Source organism: Pundamilia nyererei, unplaced genomic scaffold (assembly GCF_000239375.1).
Source record: "Pundamilia nyererei isolate P.nyererei 1_Seehausen unplaced genomic scaffold, PunNye1.0 scaffold00010, whole genome shotgun sequence".
NCBI classification, from domain to species: domain Eukaryota; kingdom Metazoa; phylum Chordata; class Actinopteri; order Cichliformes; family Cichlidae; genus Pundamilia; species Pundamilia nyererei.
The window spans coordinates 2,468,795-2,479,154 of record NW_005187411.1 but is presented as its reverse complement, the minus strand read 5'-3'; the positions used below and the strand labels follow the sequence as shown (position 1 = coordinate 2,479,154).

General features: G+C 39.9%; 2 protein-coding genes across 5 annotated transcripts; one reads left to right on the top strand and one right to left on the bottom strand.

Annotated features, from left to right (window-relative positions):
• Positions 1 to 45: 45 nt before the first annotated feature.
• On the bottom strand, positions 46 to 2,386 carry LOC102198942 (uncharacterized). 2 transcript variants are annotated; one of them, XM_013908419.1, is made up of 5 exons: positions 2,126 to 2,386; positions 1,866 to 1,935; positions 1,694 to 1,768; positions 1,394 to 1,486; positions 46 to 1,304 (listed from the first exon to the last, which is right to left on the bottom strand). In XM_013908419.1, the coding sequence occupies exons 2-5, from the start codon at positions 1,890 to 1,892 to the stop codon at positions 663 to 665; spliced, it is 837 nt and encodes a 278-aa protein (XP_013763873.1). In that variant the 5' UTR covers positions 1,893 to 1,935; positions 2,126 to 2,386; the 3' UTR covers positions 46 to 662. The 2 variants fall into 2 exon arrangements, with proteins under 2 accessions (XP_013763873.1, XP_005724149.1); XM_005724092.2 differs by having other exon boundaries at positions 1,866 to 1,921.
• Positions 2,387 to 3,408: 1,022 nt separating this feature from the next.
• wdr20a (WD repeat domain 20a) lies at positions 3,409 to 9,520 on the top strand. 3 transcript variants are annotated; one of them, XM_005723803.2, is made up of 4 exons: positions 3,409 to 3,758; positions 5,678 to 5,860; positions 6,297 to 7,640; positions 9,206 to 9,520. In XM_005723803.2, exons 1-4 carry the CDS (start codon positions 3,495 to 3,497, stop codon positions 9,257 to 9,259), a joined length of 1,845 nt encoding a protein of 614 aa, XP_005723860.1. In that variant the 5' UTR covers positions 3,409 to 3,494; the 3' UTR covers positions 9,260 to 9,520. The 3 variants fall into 3 exon arrangements, with proteins under 3 accessions (XP_005723860.1, XP_005723864.1, XP_005723863.1); XM_005723807.2 differs by lacking the exon at positions 6,297 to 7,640; XM_005723806.1 differs by lacking the exons at positions 6,297 to 7,640; positions 9,206 to 9,520 and adding an exon at positions 5,964 to 6,276.
• The last annotated feature ends 840 nt before the right edge of the window (positions 9,521 to 10,360 follow it).

Genomic DNA, 10,360 nt, shown 5'->3' with positions numbered 1-10,360 from the left:
TCACTGAGCTGCCAGGCACAACTATATAATTATCCATTACTGCCACCTGCTGGTTGGAGGGGTAAGTATATTACCAAAGTTTCATGACAATATGCATAAAATATCTGTTACAGCAATAACTGTTTGGCAAAACCATTTTTATACACTCACTCTCTGTTAGAGGGTCAAAAGTAGAAGACAATAGACTGACAAGGCCAGGTGAGCCTAGTTTCCCTGTTACTCAAACCTAAGGCGTCAAAACATAACCATCTGGTTAAAAGGAAGGAATGCACAGACCAGCACAACACCAAAAGGCCATGTTTTGCTAAAACCCTTTAAGTAAAGCTAAAGGTTTGCACTTAAAATCACATTAACTGTTTGAGGTAACATTACATTGTTCAAATGCTTACTGACCTAACTGCAGACACTCATTGAACCTCCATGAACCACTGGAGACTTAAATATTTCACTTTATTCATTCATTTGGATTTGAGCAGCTCATTTGAACAAAAATTAGGTTTTGATGAGTCACCTGTGACTAAATTTTAAGCAAGTGGTAACCAAATGCCACCTTAACGATCAGGAGGTGCTCAAAGTTAACTATTCATGAATAAACAGAGTGCAATTCCAAATAACTATTTACAGTATTTCAGTCCACCTTAAATCTCAACTGTTAAAGAACTCTAACATGGTTCAGATGCAGAATTGTTTCCTTCTTGTTCATCGTCCATGTTGAAGACACACTGCTTCTTCCTGTGTCCCAACTCAATCATGTCTGTTCCAGGGAGACTCAGCTTTCTCTTGTACAGAGATCCAAGGTTACACAAGCAGGGAGATCTCTCAGAGGAGCAACCCAGCATGTGAGATGAACTCCCCTCCACTGAGCTTTGAGGTTTAGGTGGGTGAAGTGTGGAGGATCTTGTAATACGCAAGCCTGAATCATCAAGCTGCAATTCCATATCAGAGATTTGTCTGTGTGTTACTGAATCAGTTACCCTTTCTTCTGGAAGATTTTTACAAGCATCCCTGTCACTGTTAGAGGGAAGAGTGTCCAGTTCGCAGACCAACCGGTCAGAGTCACTTCCACATTTCATCTGGACATCCAGAAGATTCGGCTGTTCTCTCAGACAGTCTCTCTTGTCATTTTTTGTCCCTTCTCTGAGGGCAACAGAAGCAGAGTGATTACAGATACATCGCCTGCTTCGGCCCGAGAGTCGACATCCTCCTTTTCCACCACCTTTTGCCTGCTGCCTCGATTGCCTGCTGGAGACATTGACATTTGACTCGTCAGAATCCTCAGAGCTCCCATCGTACGGGTCCAAATCCTACAATCATAACAAGCGCACACATTTTAATTCATGATCAGCAATGTGCATTTTCAACACAAATGGATGAATGAGAGGAGAGTGCATACCAAAGAATAACAGCCATGCCTTTCTGCAGGCTTAAGCGTTAATGGCAACGCCCTCCTTGAGGCACCACTCTCTGGTGCACTGCTCACACATCCCTAAACACAACCACCAGAGGTTCAACATCAATAAGTTGGCAGTTATTTTTACAAAGATCGGTGCATGTCTGGCTTTATATGTTAAATGATCACTGAAACTGTTTTTCCCCTACTATTTGAAAAATGCTTAAACTATACTATATACTTCCAAATTTGCTTATTATGTCAGTGTGCATGTATTGCCCAATTGATGAATTCAAGCAGTACCATGGTACTGGTGTCGGACCATCTTGGACTGATTTCAGAGTCAGAATCTGTGCTGGACTCCATGTTGCACATCTCCTAACAAAAAACAAAGGTCATACTAGTCCAACAGTATGCAAGTGGTCTAAGAAGAATGCAGAGCACCTGCAGATGGGCATTGGGTAAGTATTCTTACCATGTAATTTAAAGTAAGCTGGTCCATACTGCTGGGTGCTTGTCTATCAGTGCTGTCTGAATGTAGAAAACTATATGTAGGTTACATTGCAATAATGATTAAATCAAAAGACAGCCAATAACATATACAGGTGATTTATTTATTTTATTTTTTTGGAAAAGATTGTGCACATGTTACGTTGACACCACAAATGAAAATGAATTAACTAGGAAAATACCACGTCTAAGGAGAAAAAACAATTAAATAGTAATCACTGATACCTGGAAGTGGACGTTGTGTTCTTCTTCTTCTGTGTGCCATGACATTTGGCGCGTGAAACAAATTTTCTTTGGAAATAACGCAAATAAGTCGAGATAAGATGGTCAGGAATGCTGGCAGCTTAATTAAAGAGCAGGTGCCTTGAATAAACAGCCAAGTGTGGCCACAGTCAGGTGAGCAGTCTACACAACTGCACTGTCACAAGTTTTAAACACCACAGACTTGGCTAATTTCAAGATTGTGACAAAATAATACGTCCGGTTGTTGCTTTTTCAAAATAAAACGTGTACCGGTCCTGCGTTTTTTTAAGTTTTAAAGCTTATTCTAACTAAAATGTAAACATATATTTTTTTTGTATGAAATATATATTGTAAACTGTACTTTAAGAAAACAAAAACAGCAACTTGATCATAAGCTTAAACGTGTGGTTGATCGAGTAGTAACTTACTATATATTTATATATAAACAGTGCAAATATCTAAAACTTGTATTTTTTTATTTTTCAAAATGTATTTTTTTATTTTTTTATTTTTTTTTAATACAATCAAGCCTAGTTTATGGGAGCTTGTTTCCGTCTCTGAAAAAAAACGAAAAACAACAAAAATAAATAAATAACATAAATAAACCTCCTTCCATCAGGAAGGAGGTTCTGCAGCATCCGGTCCCGTACCAGCAGACTGAGAGACAGCTTTTTCCATCAGGCCATCAGACTGCTGAACACGTCATAGACACCTCACCTTAACTACTGGAACTTCAACATTATGTATTACTGTACAGTAATGCCACTGTTTTGAACATGTCTCAACTCTGTATATTTTTATATATTTTATTTATTGTTTACTCTATTTAATTTGTAAAATATGTGTACACACACACACACACACACACACACACACACGTAGAAAAATATTTAGTATACACATCCAGAAATGCATATACTATTATATATTGTACATATATTTATTAGTTTCAGATGTAGCCAGTCTTGTATTTTGCTTGTTTACATTATTGTATTTTGCACAACTCTGTTCTCACATGTACTGTACCAATGTACCTGCACATGTGATGTGACAATAAAAGTGATTTGATTTGATTTTGATTTGATAAATAAACTTATTCCTGAGTAATTGAAATTTCGAGATATGTAAATGTTCACTCACGGGCGAAAATTAAAATCAAAATTCAAATCTGTGGCTGAATCAAACTTCTGTGTTAAGTTGATAATGCAAGGTCTTAGATAAAGCTGTCACAACTTGTTGAAACCAGTCGCATCCCTTCCACCAGTTCCACCGTGAGCCGTTGGGGGGAACGGGAGAGTCGGAACGGCCGCTCACATCCGTGCGTAAGATCCGGCCTGGGGGAAAGGGATGAATGTTAATTTCAAAGATGGCGGCGGAGGGAGGAGGGAAGGAGATGAACGAAATTAAAACTCAGTTCACCACTCGGGAAGGCGTCTACAAACTTCTCACTCACTCCGAATACAGCCGTCCTAATAGGGTGCCTTTCAATTCACAAGGCTCCAACCCCGTCAAGGTCTCTTTCGTGAACGTCAACGACCAGTCAGGCAACGGCGACAGGATCTGTTTCAATGTGGGCCGTGAGCTCTACTTCTACATCTACAAAGGCGTTAGAAAGGTAGCATGCTAATGTGGCTTATGCCTGAGGAAATTCGCTATGCTGCAAGTTAAAATGCCACACTGCTGTGTGAGGTGTTGCAGGAGTTTAGGCGTGTCAAGTCACTCTGACAGGTGCTTGACTTTGAAATTAGCTCAAAGCTAGCTACTTAGCTCAAAGCTAGCCTATTAGTTAGCTAGCCAGCGTAACTGGCTAACGTTAGCAAGCCAGTAGCTACCCCGAGGCCAGGGGCTAAAACTCCCGTGTCCTGTCCGTCACTCTCTTTACACTTGATGGCGGGTTTTTGTAGTTTTGCAAATATCATGTTGGTGAAGTTGACCTACTGTAACGGTTCAAGTTGACAGAGCTTAAATGGCGTTTATAACGGGCTTGGTTTGTAATAAAACTGTCCGTGTCAACATTGACAGATTTACGTTGCCACCCTTGACACCTGTAGAAGACCTTTTGACTGACAGATATCGACAATCACGGTGATGCGGATTCATGTGGCTAACTGCTGCCGTAATGGCACTCTGATTTTGGCTTAAGAATTCTTCTTGAGAGCCTGAGCTAATCAAACTGAGCTGATTTGGTATATTTTTGGTATTTAATAACAATCAATGGGCACATAGTGTTATTGTGATCTGCTACCCCATAGTTGAGCATAATGTGGAAATCACATAGCAATTAATATGAATACAGGTCTTCGCTGTCATTCAGTATCAAAATTAACTGTCCACGTTACTGTTGATAAAAATATGTTGTCGCACCTTAATGTGGTTATTAACGGATACCTGATTTGACATCACAGATTGAATGAGCTCTTTGTTCAATTGAACCTGCGTATAAAAGCATTTTCCATATTTACACACAAACATGTCATGTGTAGCCATTTTTTTTTCAGAGGGAAATAGTTGTATCCTGGTTGAAGGTCTGCCATATATTTGAGCTGTTTGAAGCAATTGGGAAAAGGAAAAAACTCGTGTGACCTCAGGGTTTTTAATATGTGCAAGTTAACATAGTTAGAAAATGTTAAATGCCAGGTTACTACACAGTTGGCAATTACTTCAAGTCATATATTTTGGAAGGCTTGGTAAGTAAGAAATGTATTCTGATATATTGTAGCAGACATACTTTTTGAAAACAAAAAACACAAACTAGAAATGTACAGTAGCTAGAGTTGTACAGTAGCCATCACTGTTGGCACATACTGGTTTTTGGAAAACATCTGCATGTCAGCCCTCAAGCCAATGTGTAATACAGCAGGTATGTTTAGTTGTATTGTAACATGATGAAGTTTTCTTTCAGCCTTTGTTTCTGCCATTGTGAGGCAGAAGTCTTGTGATTTTGTACTTTTTAGTGGACTCTTGATCAAGACCTCCATTGACACGTTTGCTCTTTGAGGCAAGACAAAAACAGTCGCATATCATGGAAATGGAGGAACCCCTGAGTCATCACCTTACCCTGAAAAGAATTTTCCGTTCTACCAGTTGTTCAAACTGTTAATCATTAACAAATTTAACTGTTGTGTTATATTAACTGTCTGCAATGTATTTACTGCAGCTTCTTCACAGTAGTATAATACTGTTTCCTTAAAATGGCTAAAACAACTGCTTTTTGATCAGTTTCTCTATAGAGAAAAGGCATGCCCTTGCTCTTCATGCTCTTCTGTGTGTTTTTCAATGTTTAGTATTTTGCTTCCAGTCACTTGTCTTATACGTGGTTCAAGATGCTTGATTTAAAACGCACTGCCTCAGTCTTAAAGGTTTGATAGTTTGATATAAAACACGGCACTCTCAGCTGCTATGGTTTATTACTGGTAGTGTGACTAAGTATAGACTTTGCCATGCAGTAGAGTAGTTGGGCATTTTAGATATTTGAAGGTTGCTGCAATCTGTATGCATTCATTCCCCCCTTGCAATCTCGGTCTCTGTTTTCAGGCCGCTGACTTGAGCAAGCCCATAGACAAGCGCATTTACAAGGGAACGCAGCCCACGTGTCATGACTTCAACCACCTCACAGCTACAGCAGAGAGCGTGTCCTTGCTGGTGGGTTTCTCAGCAGGACAGGTACAGCTCATTGACCCTATCAAGAAGGAGACAAGCAAGCTCTTCAATGAGGAGGTAAGTCTAAAGGACACAGGTTGGAATAACATCTATGTACTATTTTTGTAGTACTGTTTAAGGTTGCACCTTACCGTCACCGTACATATATTTTTTTTTTTAGGAACCAGGAAGTGACAATATGGTGCTTGCATGTCATCCAATCCCACAGAATTGATTATCTTCTACTCCACAATTAATTTACAACTGATAAGATTTTTTGTGTGATGAATGCATTGATATTCTTATGTATTTAATGCATCTTAATGAAAAAAAAGTCAAGTAAAAATTACTAATAACATTACCAAATGGCCCAAAGCTTGTTGTATTAAAAACTTAAAGCTTGTTGAGCATACCAACGTCAATTTTACTGTATTAAAATTATTATTTTTTGTCTTCCCCTTCTCTTCTGCTCTCTCCTGCCTCTCAAACCTCAACCTATTTTATCTCCTGACAGAGATTAATAGACAAGTCCAGAGTAACATGTGTGAAATGGGTGCCAGGCTCAGAGAGTCTGTTTCTAGTGTCTCATGCCAGTGGGAATATGTACCTGTACAATGTGGAGCATACCTGCGGCACCACAGCGCCACACTACCAGCTACTCAAACAGGGAGAGAATTACTCTGTGCACACTTGCAAGAGTAAATCCACGAGGAACCCTCTCCTTAAATGGACTGTAGGAGAGGGAGCTCTGAATGAGTTTGCCTTCTCTCCAGATGGGAAGTTCCTCGCCTGTGTAAGCCAAGACGGCTTCCTACGGGTGTTCAACTTTGATGCTGTTGAGCTTCACGGCACCATGAAGAGCTATTTTGGTGGTTTGTTGTGCGTGTGCTGGAGCCCTGATGGAAAATATATAGTTGCGGGTGGAGAGGACGATCTAGTGACTGTGTGGTCGTTCTTGGACTGCAGGGTCATTGCTCGAGGTCACGGCCACAAGTCGTGGGTGAGTGTGGTGGCTTTTGACCATTACACCACAAGTGTGGAGGAGAGCGACCCGATGGAGTTCAGTGGCAGCGATGAGGACTTCCAGGATCAGATGATCCACTTTGGACGAGACCGGGCCAACAGTACACAGTCTCGACTTTCTAAGCGTAACTCCACAGACAGCCGGCCTGTTAGTGTTACATACCGGTTTGGCTCAGTGGGGCAGGACACTCAGCTGTGCCTATGGGACCTCACTGAGGACATCCTTTTCCCGCATCTTCCCCTCTCACGGACACGGACACATACTAATGTGATGAATGCTACCAGCCCTCCTGCAGGTGCTACAATAATCACTAACACCTCTAGTAACACTACTAATGGAAACAACAGTGGTGCCAATACTCCTGGCATTAACTCCATCGCTACTACTTTACCACGTTCCAACAGCCTTCCCCATTCTGCTGGCACCACAACAACGGCGGCAAACAATACCAACAAAGCCAGCAGTGGCGGTGGAATCAGTAGTGGTATTATGGACAGCGCCATCGCTACAGGTGTGAGTAAGTTTGCTACACTGTCACTCCATGATCGGAAGGAGCGCCACCACGAGAAGGACCACAAACGCAACCACAGCATGGGTCACATCAGCAGCAAGAGTAGCGACAAGCTCAACCTGCTGACAAAAACCAAAACAGACCCTGCCAAGACTCTGGGCACTCTGCTGTGCCCGCGCATGGAGGACGTGCCCCTCCTCGAGCCCCTCATCTGTAAAAAAATAGCACACGAGAGACTGACTGTACTCATATTTTTAGAGGACTGTTTAGTGACTGCTTGTCAGGAGGGATTTATTTGCACATGGGCGAGGCCAGGCAAAGTGGTAAGTTCTTTTTAATGTAGGAAATGGGAGGAAATTTGAAATGATGGCGCTTATGAGTCGATAAAGCAGTTAAGAAACTAAACTTATTTTGAACGCATACGTTAAACTGTGGATATTTGGAATACGATTTATAGCTTTTATAGTCAAATTGCCACTGAAGTAATAAACATAAGTTATAAGACTTGGTTTAATGTACACCTGCTTTCCAATGCCCAAGTTTCAGTGGGAGAAAAAAAACATCCTATGCTATGACAATACAGTTTGTGGTTATATAATCCAATAAGATAGAATTTTCTGTGGACCTGTCAGGTGAAGGAAGACATAAGATGTATTCATTGGTTCGCCATAATTGATCTCGCAATGCATAGCCAACAAGTCATTTGCATATGTGGTCACATTCAGAGGGTTATGGTTGGGTTCTTGTCATCAGATCCATTTCCCGTTCAACAAGATGGTCAAATTTCATCAAGCTCAGACACTCTCAAATCTCGTGCACACTTGTTTTTGCTTTTTTTGTTTTTATCTCTTAGAGTTTTTATTTCCCATTAGCAAAGCAATGATCAAATCATGCAGGTGATATAAGCAGCTTCTCAGTTATAGCTAGTGCTGACTGTTGATTTCTCCAGTTAAAATGACTTGCCATTAGTGACACTTACTTTGTTAATTCTGTAAAGGCTCCATTTAAGCTGTCTCTTGGTTAATGTGCTTTCTTCAGTCCACTGACTTTTTTGTGATGAAGACATTATCACTCTGCAACCACTATTTATGTTGATTTTTGTTGCCCAGAAGACAATTATCTATCAAATTAACATTTTGAGCAAGTGAATTTTGTGGTGTCGGTATGTTTGAGCTGTGATATCGGTTATCAACATTAGATCTTATTTTCAGGTTTGAGATGCAGGTTGTGAACAGGTTGGCTTAATCATTGTTAGTCTTCATTAAAGCTGCGACCAGTTTAGGCCAGCTGATCGGAGACCTAAACTGAAACTGTTTGGATTTGATAAACTGCTATTGAATCCCAACCCTGCTCATATTTCACCCTTTATGCTAATAGCTCTGTATTTGCCCAGGCTCTCTGCATTTCCCCACACGCTTATAGCAAAATATGTTTGTGCACACTTGCATATCCAGAATTGCACATATAGTCTGGAATATGCAGCATAACTAAAAGTCTACTTTGTATTGAAAAGACATATGGTTAAAAAATGCTTTAATGCTGAGGCTGTGGAAAAGTTATTTTTTTAATACAAAACCCACGGCTACAGAGAAGTGTGCTGTGTTAAGGATCCAGGTGCATTGTAATAACATGTCAAATGTTCATAAAGGTCCCATCAGGAGGGTCATAAAGCTAGTTATAAAGTGAAGTGCCTTGATCGCGGATGTTATTACACCAAGCATTTATTTAAACCGCTGTGCACAGGCTCTTCATTTCTTGCATCGGTTGGAATATGGAAAGATGGGACGCATTTTCTAATGAGCTGTTTGTTGTTTGATTTTTTTTTTCCTTTCTTTGCTTCAGTATGTGGACTTTCCCAATGCAAATCTCCTTGTTTTCCTTTTTTCAGGGTTTATTGTCATCCCAAAACCAAGCCAGCTCTCCCAGTGGAACAGTAGTATAGCCACAATATTTCTGCTGCTAAAGAACCCTGCAACCCAGAGTCTGATGCTGCTCTTCACCCTGCAAGCATTGCAAGTTTTCCTTTTCTTTTCTACCCCTCCCTCTCCCAGTTTTGTTAATGGCTTTTCTGTTGTTTTTTGTTTTATCACTCACTCGACCTAGAGAAGGAATGGAACAGGAAAAGGTGTGGTGCAATTGTGGACTATTGTGCTTTTGTTCTCGAGTTTTAATACATTTTAGAATTCTTTTTTAAAATCTTTTTTTGTTTGTTTGTGCGTGTGTGTTTGCGTGCGTGTGCGCGCGTGTCAAATCTCATTAGGCTTTTCTGGAATTAATGCTTGGCTTTGTTAGATGCAAACCAGACAACTGTGGCTTGAGACTAAAGGGATAGTTCATTTAATTTTCATAATCATCTTTTTTATTTTAATGTTGTCATTTAACCCAACTCAGGGTTACTGACTAAAATATGAACTTTAGAAGAACTATCCTTTTATGACCAAGTGCGTAAGCATCTGAAATTTTTGCATCCATCCACATTCACCCACCACTTCTCTTTTCTTGAATAGAATCTCCCCGTTGATGACTTTGCACTGATTTTTGTTAGCTACTTTGTCGTTTTTTTGTTTTATAACTTCTCTAATGAAACAAAAAAAGAGAGTTGAGGATTGCCTGGTTCCACTTGGCTTTACCATCCTCAGTCTTGAATTCTGAATCTATATAGCTGGATGCTGCAATCATAGTCTTTTTAAAGAAAAAAAAAAAAGGTTTGCACTTAAATTAGTTTATAGAAGAATATGGCTTTACATTTTTTGGGTGTGCTCAGAACTCACAGATGGCTAACAGTAGGTCAAGAAAATGATAAAAAAATACAATTAAAACCTTTATCTATTGAGCATTTATTTTAATATTATTTCAGATTTAAATCTGCTCTGTATCATAATGTGTATATTGTAATTAATTGATTTGATGGGGGCCTAAGCAAACTACCATTACTCCAGTGGAAGTTTTGTCATTGATAGTTATATTTCTAAAGTATACATATTAATAATATTAAAATAATCTTGAATACACTGTTTGCCGTTTTCATTCATTCCTGCACTCA